The sequence below is a fragment of the Anthonomus grandis genome, chromosome 3, assembly GCF_022605725.1.
Source record: "Anthonomus grandis grandis chromosome 3, icAntGran1.3, whole genome shotgun sequence".
Lineage (NCBI taxonomy): Eukaryota > Metazoa > Arthropoda > Insecta > Coleoptera > Curculionidae > Anthonomus > Anthonomus grandis.
In genome coordinates, this window is record NC_065548.1 from 6,415,192 (window position 1) to 6,434,358 (window position 19,167).

General features: G+C 31.4%; 1 protein-coding gene across 1 annotated transcript in view; it reads left to right on the top strand.

Moving 5' to 3' along the window:
• LOC126734598 (proteasome-associated protein ECM29 homolog) overlaps positions 1–19,167 on the top strand; it is a 51,118-nt gene that overhangs the window by 19,469 nt on the left and 12,482 nt on the right. Inside the window, exons 7-13 of the mRNA XM_050438291.1 lie at positions 2,184–2,287; positions 2,376–2,497; positions 4,985–5,207; positions 8,613–8,928; positions 8,987–9,172; positions 17,187–17,278; positions 17,641–17,804. Coding sequence (XP_050294248.1) covers positions 2,184–2,287; positions 2,376–2,497; positions 4,985–5,207; positions 8,613–8,928; positions 8,987–9,172; positions 17,187–17,278; positions 17,641–17,804 — 1,207 coding nt within the window. The remainder of the gene's footprint in view (positions 1–2,183; positions 2,288–2,375; positions 2,498–4,984; positions 5,208–8,612; positions 8,929–8,986; positions 9,173–17,186; positions 17,279–17,640; positions 17,805–19,167) is intronic.

Genomic DNA, 19,167 nt, shown 5'->3' on the forward strand with positions numbered 1-19,167 from the left:
GGGCATTGTCGAACAGGAGAACGGCTTTTAAAGGAAGGTTTTTGCTTTGTAAAAATGATTTAACCTAAAAACCCAATTTAGTCTTAAAAAAATTAAAAAACAAACAAAATTTTCACTTACCTCTGGAACAAAATGCTTAAAAAACCAATTTTTAAAAATTTTCTGCGTCATCCAGGCATTTTTAGTGCTTTTATAGATGACTGGATTATCAAATCCTTTAAAACATCTGCGTGATTTTGCTTTTCCTATAGTACTAAAGGCGTTAGTTTGTGTGAACAGGCGCCGTTTTTTCAAAAATTGCAACATAAGTTTTATCTGGCAATAACTTCCAATACAAACCCGTCTCATCTGCGTTATAAATTTGATCTTTACTAAGATTAAGCTGCTTCAACTTTTTTCTTAAGCCTTCAATAAAGGGATTTACAAGGTGAGGCTGCGAGGACAACTTTTCACCTGCAATTTTAAGCAGCCTTATGCCATATCGCCACTTAAATTTTTGAAGCCATCCATCGCTTGCATTAAATTTATCGTTGAGTTTTAATTTTCTATGTAATCTAGAGTAGTGTTGTAAAAATCCGGATTTATTCAATATCCGGACTGAAAATTGATGAATTGAAAATTCGGTTCTTTCATCCGGATTAATTCATCCGCTCGATGTCTCGCCCGTTTGGTAAATTATGTCATGTTTCGGGCTCGATGCTCGACCGTCCGATAAACGTTTTTTATAGCTGTTTTTCGAATATAAGGTATGCATTATGCAACTCATTAGACATTTCGTTTTTACTGATTTCTACATGATGTTTAAACTAAAATAGCTAATTATGTACTATGTAATAAATTAAGTGTATTTTAAACGATGCAAAATATCAATACGAAAATGCTTTGTTGTCGATTGCCGGGTATTTGTCCGGACGATTTAATTCGGATTCTCTAGCCGGTGGAACGTGGAACTTCGTGGGCCTCGTGCAAGCTCATACAATTATTTCATCGCCGGGCTAACGGACGACGGGCGGCGTGTATCCGGACGATTTAGATATCCGGATTGATTCAGAATAATTTGATATTCGGATTGAACGGACGATTAATCCGGACTCTTCGCATCACTAATCTAGAGCCTTTTCTTTAAGCATATCACCCGTAACTGGCAAATTTCGTTCACGCTGTTTGGTAAACCATTTATACAGCAAAGTTTCCATCTTGGGGTTTTCTGCTCTTTTTAAAGTGCATTTTTTTATTTTATTAGGTCTTAAACTCTCTCCAACAACTTTAAGAATTTTTTCTTCTTTATTTTTAATTGCACAAATAGTTGATTTTGCTATTTGATATTTCTTTGCTAGTGCAGTAACACTCATGCCATTTTTGTGCTCTTCCAAAATTTTTGATTTCTCATAAAGAGTTAAAAACTTCTTATTAATTTTAACCATTTTAAAAGGCCACTGCGCACTCTCTCATCTAATAAACATCAACTAAATGACCAAACAACGTTTCAAATACGTAAACCCAATATCCACTAACGAGCCTAGACAAGTCTACACAGGATCACTAAAGATTTCTTAAAATTCACATTATCGAAATATGGGTTTGTTCACACTATAGAATTAACATAGAAAAATATTGGTGTTCACATTAATGAGTTGTTCATAAAATCGTAAGTTCAAGTTACCGCAAGTATACTGCATTATTTAATTTTACAGGTTTTTCACAATAGGGCTTGCGTTTAAGTGCATCTATTGCTTATTTAATCGCAAAACAATCCCATTTTGTCCAAATGTCAATTATATTATTAAGTATATCATTATTCAATGATTACACCTATGGCAAAATAAATAAAAGATCACAGCAAATACCACAGAAAAAAAATGGCACAAAAGCTTGGAATGATATATGACTCGGGAGGGAAAAAAATTACAATAGGCGTGTTTATATCTAAAAGTACTTATAATGAAATTAATTAATGAGTACAAATTAAAGATTTTCAAAAGTGTAGTAGTGTATTGTATCTTATAAAGTGTATAGTCTCTTTTTTGGGATTTTATTTATACAATTTTTCTGTTACTTTAACCAATAAAATTGAAGCCCTTTTTTGTATCAATTAAACTGGAATCCGTTAAAACGTTGGCTCATTTATGAATTTATAAAATTTTTGTAGTAAATTATTTTTAACCTAATTACAATTATTACAGTCGAAAATATGGAAGAACTGTGGACGAAACTATTCAGGGTAATGGACGATCATCATGAGGCCACAAGACTGACCGCCAATAAGACTGCTAGGGTAGTAAGTAAGGTAAGTTTTTTTATGTTATTAGTGCAATAAAATAAACCTCATTTTAGGCATTTAAATTGATAATTTTACGTAAAAACGTTTCTTTCAGTTGTGTATACGAGCAAGCGACTCAAGTCAAGGAAAAGCCGGCGTCAAAATGGTCGAATCCGTATTGCCGATATTTCTTAATCACGGAATCACGCATACGGTACCAGAAATAAGAATTTTAAGGTAAACATAAACACGTTTTAATCATAATGAACAAAATGCAAAAATTAAAAGGTAGATGGTGACCTGAAAATTATGTCTCCATAAGCAAGTAAAGGCGTTTTATTTATATGAGAAGCAAACGTTAATTTATTGTCAATTATAAGGCCTAAATCTTGGATAACAGCCTCTCTGATGTCTTCTCTCTATTTTTTTTTTACATTAATGATTTGCCATCAGTAATTACGAATAAAGAAAAACTTCCTTGGCATGATATGCATTAACAAGTCCTTTAAATAAGGGTCGATGAGATATTAAAAGTTTGTGTGACCGCAACGGTTTGTGTTTTCATATTTCTACGACTAATATTTTAAATCTACACTCGATAAAGTAAAAAACCTGTCTTAGAAGCAAACAAGGCAAAAAAGGCGTGCAAATCATAATTTATCTTTGAGAAAATGTTGACATATTTTTTTATTTTGGAAACAGTATGTTTGATACACAGAAACTAGTCCTCCATTATCAAATAAGATAATCGAAATAACACGAAATTAGTTGTTAAAATACAGCTCTTAATAGCCTTTTTAAGCTTGTCTTATAACTCAAATTTTATATTATTTAAGCAATATTTAACGACTTGCCAGTTTCGACAAGAAGGTTAGTTATTTTAGATTGTTTAAAGAAGAAGTAAAAACTAACTAAAGCGTATTATAAATTGGATGAAAATTTCTTCGATACTCTTCGATTGCATTTGGTTAATATTTAGTAGGTTGGTGGACTGGTCATTTTCATGATATTTGAAGGCTCGTGATTTATTGTGTCTTATGCTTAGACTACAAGAATAATATTTCGTCAAGTAATTAAAGCATATTTTGACTTTGAATGACTTTAATGCTTCAGCTTTAATTTTTCTTTTTCAAACTTATTATTGATCTTTTCTATTAATTTTCTACTGGTTTCTATTGTTCATAGAGTTTCATTTATAGACATGATGATTGATAACTTTCTCGATCAATGAATATGACATTAAAAGAGTATTAAAATTGCAAATTGCAACAATAAAGTCAATTGATTCAATAAAATTTTTGTCCAAGTTAGTGAGGTATTAATTAAGATGTTAGCAGTTGTGTGAATCTTGTGATCACTTCATAATGAAATACATTTCTAGAAATGGATGCCTAATTAAGCTCAAAATTGGTATACTTAAAATATATGTAAAACAATTATTTGGACACACATTCTGCGTAGGATAGCAGTTAAGTAGCAAAGGTTACAATATCTAGAATGCTTATGATTTTAAAACAATCTTTGACTTTTGTACCTAAACTTGCCAAATTGTAAATAAAACATCTAATTTTCACAATAAACCTTAATATATGAATATCTTAATATGTGGGCTGGTAAATATAAGCTTATACAGCGCCTTATCAAAGCACGTTTTGCTTCTGTGGCCATTGCAATTTTTCTATTGCAAATTTCAATAATAAGATTTATTTGAGATTACACGAATACTTTACAAAAGAATAAATAACTCAGAGGTATTTAACTAAAGATTATGTTTCCCAGCCAATTTTTAAACCTTATTTAAGTTCTGATAATAGATCCTTATGGCACTCCAGTATTAATTAAAACTTAGTTAGATTTTCAAATATAAGGGTGTTACTGTACTAAAGTCAGACAGTACATCTATTACTAACTTAGGATTTAAAACAATAAATAGAATTATTTGAAAATCATAATAGTGAAGTGTAGTGTAACTAATAGTATCAAAAACTTTGCTTAAGTCAAGAAGACACAAACCAGTTATTTTAGAGAGTCGTTGAACCAATGCGGATTTAGTTTTAATTTATAGGATCATTAACAATCTAATGGATTCCTCCTACTGTCTGAAAAATTTAAATATTAAACGTTAATCCTTATATTTTGCGTAATAAATCAACCTTTAGCATCTCGACGTATCGTTCAAAGTCTTTGTCTAACTCTCCTTTGTTCAGATGCGCCTGTAGTATTAATAATTTTCAACAAACTAATTTCAATAATGACATATTTTTCACCAGTTATTTAAGCGTCACTTAAGGGATTCTACCTAATTTTGCAAGGAAATGTATTATATTGTTTTCATCTTCTTATGTTTTAAAATTTTTTTTTATAATTGTAAAGATAATGACAAATAACTAAGTTAGTTAGGTTTATTTCTTAGGATATTTGTTATGCTTAGTGAAAGTGTAACAATTTGCAAGGAGTCTGTACAGAAGCAAAATACTTATAAACCTTAAGTTTTTGGCAATAGTAGACATTTTGCAATATAATTCAGAAAAGTTATTCGGAAGTATACAGGACTTAATGATATTTAACAGATGTTTTAAACAAAACGGCGAACCTAAAATTAAATCCTTCATTGATCATTTATCTTCTCCTACCGAGCCAGTACTAAGATTTTATTAATTTATTATACCTACATTTTAAAAACTGTGTAATTTATTTCTTTCTAAAAACAATAAATATTTGTAGCTTACAAACGGTTTCGGAACTAGTAAACTCGGCAGGTAACCAAGTAAAACCATTTTTACCCAAATTGATCCCGGCCCTGCTGCAAGCCACTGGGGAGCTGGAATCGGCCAAATTGGGATACTTGAGCACCCGAATGGCCGGACAAGCGGAAACCCAAGAGGCAATCGATCATGCGAGAGCTTCACTTGCTAAATCTCATTTTGCTACTGAAACCGTATCAAAGGTAGGACTTTAAATAATTTATTTACTACCAAAGGCATTATTGGACTGACGTTTCGACTTTAAAATGACTTCATTCATATTAATTAATTAAAAAAACAGAAACTATATTTACATGCATATAAAGAGTGCGTATTTTTTTAAACCTTATTGTTCTTTTGGATACCTATTGGCGAACTCTTTTAATAATTAAGTAAAAAATTCGAATAGGTTGAATTTTTAAAGTATCTTGGCTTTGAAATTGACAACGTATTAAATTAAAAAACAAAACATTTTGAATTTGTTAAAAAGAAAATACGCAAGTATTACAGTAAACACTTTTATTATTGAATTTATTTAACGAATTGCAATTTATTTACCAGACACAAAATATTGCAATTAAGGCCACTGTTGCCAATCACCACACATCCCAAATGACCTCAGATTAGTCTAATTTGTTTGTCTCGTTTCCACGATTGTTATAATCAATTTTATATTAAAATTTTGTTGATCTATTTATTTTTTTCTTAATTTTACATAGAAAGGAATTTTTTGATTCGACAAAAATTTGGAAATTTCATAATTGACTTTTGATCTAAAATCGAACAATTCCGATTCTATCAATATCACAGTGGGAAAAACCTTAAGCTTTAAGATGTTTGCGCATTTTTTACACTTTTTTCCTCTAGAATTAAAAAAAATTGTAATTGTCTGCTAGTGTTACATTATTTAAAATTCAACCTCATTTCGATTATGGCCCGAATATATTGTAGTTGATGTCAAAAAGACAAGTTGATTAATTTTTTACAACCACTGTTTAATAAAGGGATAAGAATGGTGATGTCGTTAGGAACTTTAAGACAGTGAAACAACGTTTGTATTTCTTAACAATGATTTTTATTTATAAACTAAGAACAGGTTTTAATTAATAATAAAGGAAATAATTATTTTAAATAAAGGAAATAATTATAATAGCACGCATCTCTAATAAAAACATTGTTTTTTAAAGGCTTGCATGAATTTATTGAATGTTATTAAAAATTAAAATGCTCAAATAGTTGCAAACTTTAAAGAAATAATAAAAAAGCATTAAACTGGGCAAATTATATAAATATAAATAAAATCTTTACAATATAGATATGTAGTTTGTTGTGATATTTTGGTTTTGTGTTTTGTTTTGTATTTTTTTATTATTTTAGTGTGATATATACTTTAATGCTTTAAGCACTGTTTTTAAGAGGGGTTTGCAAAAATTTAATTTTTAATAGATAAAATTAGTTTCCATCTTTATTGGAATCCTCCTATCGTATATATTCCTATATTATCCTATGTATATTCCTATCGTAAATAAATGAATGAAAATTGAAGTTGATTGTAACTAATAATTGAATTTTGCCAGGGAGCAAGACACTTATTGATTTATTTTTCAACCGTCTGGAAAGGTCAATGAAAAAACTTAATTATACCCGGAGGAATAATGAAATGATTAATTTCTAGTAAATTAAGGTTTTTTAAAATGTTTCAGGCAGTTAAAGTATTTTGAATTAGGATTTTTGGTAAATTAAATCATTTTACAAAAAAAATCATTAAAATTAAGTTTGTCTTAAGAATAAGTGCTAAACTACAGAATTGCCTAAATATTTTATTTAATTATTCTTCGTTAAAAATTAGGTAAAACGCGTCATTTTTACGGAGAAAACGAGATATTTCAGTAAATACACAAGATGGTTTTAGTACATTAATAGTTTGAACTGTGCAAATGTTTAATTTTATACAATAGTATATAGAAATAGCGAAAATATAAATAGCATTGAATGCCTGGAAAAAATCATTATTAAATTAAATAACAGACCTAAAAATGATGAATCAAAATAACCTGGTGAATAAAATTTAGAGAATATTTGAAAAAAATTGCCTAAAAAAACGAGTAAAGTTAAACGCCTGGAAGTAAATGACTATTAAACCTGGAAATTTTGAAGAAACTCTCCAAACATTATATTTTCTGTAAAAAATCGGAAATTTTGAAAAAAAAATACCTCAAAAGTGACGAAATTCCAAAAAAAAATGAACTTCCTGAATTTATGTGTAATAAATATTATGAGTATACTGTTGTTTTCAATGGGAGAACTATCCCCTTTGAAAAGGAGATATCTTGAAAAGAATCCCCCTGCTCAACAGTATACCGGACTGAGGTTTTTGTTTACTTTATCACATTAAGGGTAAAAGATTTTAAAAAATTGACGGACTTGTATACTGTAATTAATGGCATAAAGGAAATGTTTAGGATCAGAATAGAAGTAATTAGCCATATCCAGAAGCTCTGCATTGCTAATAAATTTCTAAAATATTTCATGTAAATGCAAACATTGTAATAATTAAAGGAAGTGTCTCGTAGTGCGAGACCTATGGCCACGCACAAGGTGTTTTCAGTACAATTTTGAAAATAGTTCAAAATTTTACTAATAATTTGTACTGTTTGCCACCCAGTTTTATATTAAAATTGTACTAATTACAGGACCTTAAAGCGAGCAATTAAACACACTATCAAAATAAAACATTCTTCTGAATTTGAAGAAATTTGTGAAATTTTCCACCCTGTATCTCATAAACAAAAGAAGATGTATTTAAAATAAAATACTTTATCTCCACCCAACGGTTTTTATTATATTTACAGAGATATATCAGGCTTAAATCCTATTACTAAGCAAAACAAAAAATCTGGTATAAAACTAAATATATTTGTTCCTCACTCAAATTTAAACTGTAGCACTTATATTAGAAAGAAATTTCATCATTTAACCACATTTGATTATCCTATAGTGATCTCAATAGATTGATATTATTAAAAGCTGATAAATATTGAATCCTTGAAAGCTCCTTAAGAACATAAAGAGTATTTGAAACAAACCGAATGAGTTCAAAATAGGCTTATTAGAATTGTTTAGTTTAAAATGGTGTATAATGAACTAGTTTATTTCCTTAATTTATTAATTCTTAGCCTTCCACGAAGAATTAGAAGGGAACTCAACCTGTTAATTGGGCTCTATCATAGAATAAATGACTGATTGTCATTGCATTATATTATACATTTATTTTCTTTTATCGAATTCTTATAATAAATGGAATTTACATTTTTTCTTAAATTGTTTCATATTTGAAAGTTGAATTTACCTGTACATATGAGATATGGTAATTTAACTTTTTGAGTTAAATAATATAAATGAAAATAAAACTCATTTAATATAAATTCTTGACTTGAATTTGCTTGACTTTATTTAGCAATGAAATGTCCGCAGTAAATACTGAAATAATTTTATAATATATAAATATTTTCTATCAAACAAAAATCATTTATGTCACTTACATTATCGTGACAGCTTTAAATAAAAAGAGTAAACAACAAACTTTTATTATAACTCTGATCTTCCAGAGTTTACGGTACGCAGATGGTTCCATGTTAGACGAATTAATCCCAAAAATCCTGGAACTGATGAAACCCTCTATTGGCTTGGGAACCAGGATCGCTTGCAGCCACTTTATCACCCTCTTAGTGGTCCATTTGGGGGATGACGTGCAACCCTATTCGGGAAAACTGTTGGCTGCCTTAGTTAACGGTTTAACCGATAGAAACTCGGCTGTAAGGAAGCATAACGCTGTGGCAATTGGACATTTGGTGTCCAAATGCAAGGACTCCAGCTTGGAAAAGCTTTTTGCCAAGTTACAAAATTTGTATTTTGAGAGAGAAGGTGATTGGGTCAGATTTTAAAAGAGACTTGTGTTAAAATGTGTGTGTATTTTTTTTAGATGATTCTATAAGGTCCGCTATAGCTTTCACGATTCAAGCAATAGGCACTCACAACCAGGAAGTGATCAAAAATTATGCGAAAACTGTGTTGCCTTTGGCGTTTTTCGCTATACACGCCGATAAATCGCCAGAGACACAAAGTACCTTGGATGTGTGGAATGAAATCTGGTCTGAACATAGTCCAGGTAATACATTTTCTGTGGGAATTATATTAAAATGAAACTTTTTCTACGTAATTTGATCTAAGATGTATTGGAGAACTGGAACTCTAAAATATATACATATAGTGCAGAAAGTAACTTTTTTAACAAGACTTTTTTCTTTCAGGAAGACTTAAAAAATTACGTTAAATTCCTAGGAGTAATTTTTTAAGCCTACCAAGCATTTCTCTTGATTTTTTATAACTTCCAGACCGTTGGATATCATTATTCATGTCCTTCCAGTTAATTACAGTAATTTTTTTATTATTCCGAATTTCTCGTATTATTTTGTGGGTCTTCCATGCTTGAGTTACGTTTACCTGGAAAAATCTCTGAAAGATTTGACAAATGACTTAATGCCTTTGAACTTAATGATTCATCTTTTTGGAGGATATAAGGAAGTACTGCAAGTGAGTGAAAGGCACCTGAAAAAATATAAATAACGGCTTTAAAACTATAGAATAAAACAACAATCACTTGTTGTGACCGAAAAGCAATTCGCAAGGTCTTAGACGACCAAAAAACTGACTTCAAAGTCTGGAAAACATGATGGAAAATGATTTTTAAATACTTGGAGGGCATAAATAAGTATCCTCAAATGCCTGGAATAAAATAAAAAATTGCTTTATGTAACAGAAAGAGAGTTTCCAAGTTCTGAAACATATTTGGAAAAAATTTAAATCCTTGGGAGAAGTAAAAAATTAGGGCGTATCCTGGAATGATTAATACGTTGAGTGCCATGGCGAATTTCGGAAAACCGCCCTAGGAAACCAACTTCAACCATTTAACTTAACATATTGTTTTAAATGTTTCTGACATATTTTTTGTCTCGTAAACTGACTTTGACTATTTCTAAGCTCACTAGTAGCTGTCCAGTAAACTGGACATCGGGCTCTATGCAAAGGTTTCCCCCCATATAACCCGCCGTCCAGTTAACTGGACATATATTTTTTTACAAAAGAAAAGACAGTAACAATTTGGTCAGGTGGTTTAATCAAAATTTAAAAACACACATGATATTTTAATAAATGTAAATATAAGTTTAATTAGATTTGCCCTCATGCCAATCTTTAAAGCAAGGATGCACACAAAGGCCTGGTTTTTCAGGACAGACGGGACAAAAATATCTTGTTTTTCTCGAAACTTTTACGGCTGTACACTGGCGACATCTTCTCATTGTGTTTTTTTCTTTTTCAGTTGGAGGATTTGGCTCCAAAAAGTGAAATTTGCCTCTAATATCTGCCTCATTATCCGTCACTTGCAAATTATTTTTCTTTTTCTCATTTTCTCTCTTATATTTTCCTTTTGGTGAAGATTGCATATATAACGTGCATTCCACATACATAAATCGATTAAATGGAAAAATATTTTGCGATACCATCTAACTGTTTTACGAGGCGTAGAATAGTACGCCATCATCTGGTCGGATCGGTCAATTCCCGACATATGTTTGTTATAGTCGATTACACATGCAGGTTTAATTTTTTTATTGTTAGCCCTTCTACCTTAAACTTCAACCATTACATGTTTGTGGATAGTGCTTATCATCCTAACATATTGTTTATCCTTCCAATTTGTAAGTAAAACTGGTCCTTTTCTTTTCCAAACTGCCTCACCCTTTTTTGGCTTCGCTTTCATAGTGTCCTTATGGTTTTCCTTTCTGCCTTCACGAAGAGTTCCCACCATTCCCGTTTTTTTCTTAAATAAAAATTCAACCAAAGAAACACTTGTGTACAAAATGTCAAGGTAAACTGTGTGGCCTTTATTCAAATAATCTTTTAATAGTTCTTTTACCACACTTTTTACGTGTGTAGAACCTTCCAAGACTAACGTTCCCTTTCCCGTATAAATAATAACGTTTAGAACAAACCCATCATCCGTTGTTAGCTCATATAATTTTATACCATATTTGTGGCTCTTATTTGATATACCGTCAAATGGGGTTAAGTGAATCAAAATAAGTGGTTTTTTTCGTTTTTCTGCCAAAGTATTAAATTAAAAAATATGTAAAAAATATTGTAGATTATGGTAAACGTCTTAAAAGATTTTGTTAAAACTTGTAAGCATTTAAGCATGGGAAGTCCTCCATTTTTTTTGATAAAGTCTGATTCACTTTACCCTCCGGTTTGGGGTAAAGTGAATCATGTATTAGAAGTGCTGTAAAATTCACTTTAAACATAATGTGGGTAAAATGAATCAACAAAAAATAAAAAAAGAAGATTTAAACGGAAAAAAACACTTAATAAAACAAATTCTTTATTCTAAAGGTAACAAAAGTAAGATTAAGTAACAAAGTCTTATTCTATAACACATTCTATCACAGAATATTAAGGCTTTATAAAAACAACAAACTTAGGAACTTTTCTTTAAACAAAAATGGCACTCTTGGTAAAAAAAACTTAAGTCTACATACAAAACATAGGAAAATTAACAAAAAAAAAATTACTCCAACTTTTTAAATTCGTCGTTGTCTAAGTTAAAAACAAATTTACCCCTCTTGAAAGACTTTTGACGCAGTTTTCTAATAATTTGGTCTTGGCTTATTAGGCAAAGGTCCTGTATTTCGGGATAAACAAAATACCCCTTTTCCGAGTTTCCCTTTTTTCTCATGGCATTTATAGTAAATTCTTTTTTCTTTGAACAATTCTCGATTTTGCCAACAAACAATCGATCTCGTTTCTCGGTTGGAAACTTTGCAATAATAAACTCCCCAATCCTTGGCTCCATGGATAAGTCTGTGTCGATCATGTAAGTATCATCATTCGATGTCGACGAATTTTACCACACGTTGACATACTGTACAATCAGCTTCAATCTAAAAATAAAGACAGCGTTCAGTTGCAAAAAGAATTGTTAATTTTTGAGAAAAATATTTCTAATATCCGAAATGAAACTGATTCGATTCAAAAGATTGTCGAATCCGAATTTCCTACGCCTAAGAGAAGACGAACCGATGATAATTTTCGAAGTGTTATTGCCAAAGAAATTTGTGATACAATTACAACTCAAATGAAGGATCGTTTTTCCTATCGGGGTCATTTGCAAGCCGCTTACCTGTTTAATACAGAAAAATATTCAGAATTTTCAAAAAAGTTTCCTGTAGCAGTTTTAGATGATGTAGCTTCATTTTATCCAATGCTGACCAAATCAAGGCTAAGAACAGAATTAGAGGTAATCTATTCGAGAGATGATTTAAAAGAAATTGTTGGAGCAATGAATCTTCTTTCATTTATCATGGACAATACCCTTCATGAGACGTTTATTGAAACGTCAAAAATATTAAAAATTATCGTGACAACTCCAATGACGACGGCAGAAGCAGAACGTACTTTTTCTACGCTTAAACGCATAAAGACATTTTTGCGAAATACCATGCTTAATGATAGACTAAATGCTCTGGCTATGATGTCCATTAATCGAAATTTGGTGCATGAAATAAATAATTTTGAAGACAAAGTATTAGAAAAATTTATTTCCATGAAGGACCGTAGAGCGGATTTCTGTTTTAAAAAATAGCTCTTCTCGCTTGTTTATAATGTGTAAATATGTTATTATAATATAATAAAATGATCTCGAAATTAGTATTCTAAAATATACCTAAACATGTGAATAGTAAATACTTACCTTATTTTTATGGTTCCTTTTTCGTACTAAGAAAATGCCTTTATTCTTAGTGAACTGACTTATATGATATTAAAAGACTACTCTGATATTACAGTTTTTTTTTCGTTGAGTTCAATTAATCCTGGATTCAATTAAGGTAAAAGAGATAGGTAAACTTTTATTCAAAACGTGTCATTGTTTTCGTTTTTTTTGTTTCTTATGATATCATTATTAAAAAAAAGAGACCATTTTTTAACGAGTTTTAGGCGTGGCGTTGCAAAAATTTATTTTTTTACTGTGCCCCTCCTGGCACAAACCTCACGACACGCCACTGTTTGCCATGATATCTTCTTTGAATGGTACTGAAAGGTACACCAAATCTTTCAGATGCTTGTCTCATGGACATATCACCTCGTCTAACCGCTGCCACTGCTCGACGAACATATTCTTGATCGTAGTTACATTTTCCCTGCGGCCCCAATTTTTTTTTGTAAATTCTCGGCATGCTAAAAAGACCAAAACTAATAAAAAAATATTTCTTATATAAAAAATTATTTTAAAAAAAAGTTCTAAAAAATTTAATCATAAATTACTTTAAATTACAGCGACACTTAAATGATTCATTTTACCCATTAAAGTTACCATCTTAGAAAAAAAAAATGCTAAAATTCAACAAAAAAAAATTTACCAAAAATTAAGCACAAATTTGTTTATTAATGTCTAATAAACACATTAATTACATTCAAGTAAATAAATATTAATATTGATCACTTCCGCAACCAATCGTTTCCAAAGTTTTGTAAAATACAAAAAAATCGTTTAACCGGAACATGTCGTTATGGTACTCACGTGTATTTTTTTGAGCAGCGAAACACACCCTACCACATACAAAGACATACTAACGAGGTCATCTCGATGCAATAATGTCACTATATGGGGCAGGTCTGCGACGGGATCGACTTTTTTGCGGAAATACCCGATTAATTCATTTTACCCACTATGATTCACTTAACCCCGTTTGACGGTATATTGTCGAAATGAAAATCTACTCTTCCAACCAATCATGGCTTCATCAATGGATAAATGCTTTTCAGGACTTAAAACTTTTTTTATATTTTCTAGTATTTTTTCTAAAATAGGCCGAATCTTAAACAACTTGTCATTTTCATCAATCATAGCGTGATTTACGATTTTTTAAAATAATGAAACCGATTTCTAGACATAGTCTTTCCAAATACAGGATGAAAGTATAAAATATCTCGACTCCACTGCTTAGCTAAAAGAGGAACCTTTACAGTTCCAGATAAACAGCATAATCCTATCAATTTTTTCATTTCATCGATAGAAATATCTTTCCACTTTGTATCTCTACTTCATCTCGTTTTCTTAGAAGCAAATACTAAATTTGCTCTTCTATTAGTCTCGGTGGTAATTATTTTAAAAATATCTTCATCAAAAAAAAAGACCAAAGTAATCTAATGGATCTGGATTGGGCGGAAGATCACTAACCCTAATTTCGTTTGCACCAGCAAAAGGAAACTCAATATCCTAACTTCTTCAATATCCGTCCACTCGTCTTCAATGTTCTCTGCTTCTGTAGTGGTTAGCACTTCCAGTGTCCTCACGTTTCTTGATATTTAGGCTACTATATTCTACATTTTCTTCAGACTCTGAACTACTTTCATCTCTAATCGCTGGAAAGCTAAAAATCACTTTCCTCTGAGTCATTCAAGCACGCCTCCAATTCAGCGCTGGTCAGCGGCCTTTTATTCTCATCAACATCCCTTTTTCGTTTTCAGAGACCACTGCAACTAAAGAAAAAATTATCTCAATTTTATGAAATCACAAACACTTGTCAACAGCGCATTTTAGACGCTAACCCGCTTTTAATAAAACGAACCTAAACAGAACATTGCTAAAAAAAACCACGCCATAAATAAAAAAATATTACAAAGTTGTGCACATATTTGTTGTAAACACATTTAAAATATCTTTTCTTCTACCGCGATGCTGCAATGCCAAAAATATTGAATCCCGATAGTTGCCCCAAAATGTATCGACGACAATAAAAAACAATGAGAGTTATAAACAACACCACTTATAAACCTCTTCAATTTGACAACAAGAATTACGAAATAATGTACTAATGATAACATAAATATATTTTTATTTTTATGTTATCATTAGCTATATTTTTAGATTTGGCTAAAGCCTTCGACTCGGTATCACACGATATTCTACTTGATAAATTAGACGACTACGGGATAAGGGGATTAAGCTGGACTCTTATAAAAAATTATCTTACTGAAAGAAAGCAATGTGTTAGGGTGGAGGATGAGTATAGTGTTTTTGAAACAATAAATTGTGGTGTTCCACAAGGTACTGTACTGGGGCCTCTTCTATTCACCCTCTATATCAATGAACTTCTTTTTCTTAGTACATCTGGAAAACTTGTATCATACGCGGACGACACTGTTTTGTTGGTAAAGGATGATAACTGGGCGAATGCTGTGGAGAGAGCAACTTCAGATTTTGCAATGGTTCGTCGGTGGCTGGAAGAAAATCGTTTAGTAGTAAATATTGAAAAAACAAAATTTATGAGTTTTAGCATTCTCGATAACCATCAAATTAATACAGATGTACTAAAAATACACACATATCAGTGCATATTAAAGGAGAAGCCATGTGCTTGCATGGAAACCTTAAGTAGGACTCCATGTATAAAGTATTTGGGTATTTTTATCGATCAAAATATTAAATGGGAAAAACATATAGAAAGTATTAATATAAAAATTCGTAAACTAATTTTTAAATTTTATCATCTTAGAAATTGTATGCCTCTCCACATTTTAAAAATGTTATATACATCCTTGGCTGAATCAGTCATTAGATATGGAATATCAATATGGGGAGGATCATTTGCCAGTACCATAAATATTTTAAACATTACTCAAAAATACCTTTTACGAGTAATTTTAAGAAAACATCCCAGATACTCCTCAAACCGTTTATACCAAGAAGCGCGCGTTTTTACAATACATCAAATGTATGCTAAGTCAGTGCTAATATTTGTCTATAAATATCCTGATTTGCGGCGACCGATAGGGAACTTGGGTTGCTATACTACAAGCCAAGCAGTGTATTCTGTTAGTGTGCCTTTTCTGACAAGAGCGACTACTCAAAGGTTTTTAACATACCTTGGCCCAAAATTTTTTAACCTTCTTCCAAGTAGTATTAGAGAAGTTCGAAATATACATATGTTTAGTAGAGAAATAAATAGGTTGCTTCATGAAAACTTTGAAGTTTTTGCTACGGTGTTGCGTAGATAATTATTTATTTGCAAATTAAATATAGGGTATATGCAGCTTTATCAGTATATTTGTGGTTAAGATCTGTTATTCTGACTAGGGCGATTTAAATCATTAGTTCATTTAATCATTATTTTGGTTTATTCTTTGGTTTTAATATAGTTAGTATATAGTATAATATAGTATATAGTATATTGGTATATTTGGTATATAGTATATAACTTTAAGTGAATTGTGAATTATATATATTATCTTCTTAATTACTTTTGTTTTGTACACACACAGATTCTAATCTAGGTGTACATCTTTTTATACTTTTGTGAGTTTTGTAAAATTATTGTAAATTATATTGCTGCTGGATTGCTGCTGGAATATTAAAATTGTACCCAGAGCTGATTCAGTTAGTAAACAATAAATAAATAAAAAAAAAAAATAAATAGACACGCCTTACCTGGGAGTTTCTTCATTCACATTCATATTAAAAACCCAAACACAAAACTATTACACTTGCATAAAACCCGCCAAAACCAAAATATAAACACGTTCTTCAAAAAACCACAACAAACTAGGTTTAAAAACATACCCGGCAGCGACACGCACGAAATAACTTCGTTCGTACTCGAAGTTGCCATATTGTGCCTAATATGAGTTTGATAAGTAAAATCGTAAAATATTTACGTAAATCATATACTATAGCCCACACTTGACAATTCTAATCTATTCACATAGCCCGAAAATAAATCGGTATACATTAAAGCGCGATTGTAAAATGTCCAGTTAACTGGACGCGGGGGCTATGAGTAAGAAACTGCTATGTCTAGTAAACTGGACGGTGGCACTCAACGTGTTAATTAGGTCACTAGATGATTAATGATTAGAAGTGCTGGAAGATATAATGAATTCAAAAGCCTGGAATTTAAAAAAATTAAATACGAGGAAGAAAATGATTCATTAAACAAATTCCAAGCTCTATTTCTGGGTTATTTTTAAATTATTCTAATCTGGAATTTTCCTTTAATTGAATGATTACTTTAATTGATTAAAATTCGTTTTGAATCAAATCTAAAATGCAAATGTTGGTTTTTCAGGCACCGAAACCGGAATCCGCCAAAACATCGAGGAAATTTTCGATATGCTTAAACAGGCCCTAGAATCATCGTCTTGGACAGTCAAGGCTCAGGTAAAACTATCAGAAATTAACCCAGTGTATTTCGAATATTTCGGTAAAAATTCATGTTTTTTTTTTTGAAAAAATGCTCGCTTTTAAATAAATCAAATTAAATTAACTCTAAATAATAAAAATTTATGTTTTTGCAAAAAAATTAATCTTTAGTTAATATTAGACCATATTATAGATGTCTTGATTATTTTTCCTTAAAAAACTGTGACATGAGTGGCAAAAAAGATTCGTGTACTCTGAGCGAATAAGGCGTTGTTACTACTACTAAATTGCATAAAACAAAATATGGATTTCTATCGATATTCAGATTCGGAGATATATCTTAGGAAAACTTGTAATAAGACAATCACACTTTATTCTAGGCAGCTAATGCTGTAGCGACCGTAGCCAGTAAATTGGGATCATCCATGGAAGCCAAATTCTGTGAATCTTTCCTCAATATTCTCTTAACAGGCTTAACAGGGAAAACCTGGAAAGGAAAGGATAAACTGCTGAAAGCCTTATCCAGTTTATGCTCCAATTGCAAGTAAGTTCAAGGAATTACGTACCCCTACTTATTTTACTGTCAAGCTGTACCCAACTTCATTTGAAAATTTGTAGTATATATTTTATTAGAAACCTCTAGTTATTCTACTAGATATTCCTGTTTACCCATTTCCTTAAAGTGCTACGAACCCCTAGATATTGTAACGAAATTCGGGAACACACTTTTATTGTCAACGTCAAAAGCACTAACCTAACTCGCTTTGACTGTCGTTTAATTGTTTCCAAGGTAAAAACTGACTAAACAATTAAAACTGAATGATTTGTCACGAAGCGCGTCCTTTTTAAAACCCGATGGAACAGTTTCGAAATATTTAGAATTATCTTCATTGTTTTTGCCCAAAGAGACCAATAATTTTAGGAGAATACTGACAGTCAAAGCAAGCAAGTATACAAATTCTAGAAAATTAGAACTACAGGGATTTACAATAATATAACCTAAATAACCTAAATTGGGGCCAAAATGGGGCTCTCAAACAAGATGAACTACCTAAAAACTAAACACTATAGATGAAAATAATAAACCAAACGTAAGTAGAACCCTAAAGAAACCCTACGAATCAACTTTAACTACACAATACTAATAAAATTGTACAAAAACTAGCAGAATAATTAACGTATTTACATTTTCATAATACTGCTCCCCTCTCAATTTTGATCGTCCCGATCAAACATGGGACCACCTGAGTCATGATAGGGCGCTAGCCGGACGATGTTTACAATTTTCATCTTCGCTGTCGGATGTCGCTGGATACGGTACACCACGTCGTTGATTCTGGTGACCACATTGAATGGACCTTCCCAATCCTTCTGGAGCTTTGGTGACTTGCCCTTCGTCCTCCGTGGATTGTATAACCAGACTTTATCCCCAGGATTAAAACCGGTAGAATTTGCCTTTATGTCATAACGTGATTTCATTCTGTTACTTTCTAGATGAAGTTTATCCCGTGCTTGTTCGTGAACAATTTGTAAACGCTCTTGTAAATGGTCGACGTACTCCTCCAGGGTTTCAGACTTATGGGGTCTTCCAGTAATAATGTCCAAAGGTAAACGAATTTCATCACCGTAGACAACTTTTGCCGGGCTTTTTCCAGTTGACTTGTGGATAGAAGAACGATATGCCAATAGGAATGGTTGTATACAGGTATCCCAGTCGGTTTGCTTAGAGTTTACTACCATCCTTAAATAGGTTTCAAGTGTCCGGTTAAATCTTTCAACCATTCCATCAGACTGAGGGTGTAGTGGGGTTGTACGGGTCTTATTGATTCCCAGCAACTGGCATACTTGTTGGAATATTTGTGACTCAAAGTTCCTTCCTTGGTCTGAATGTATCTCTCTGGGTACAC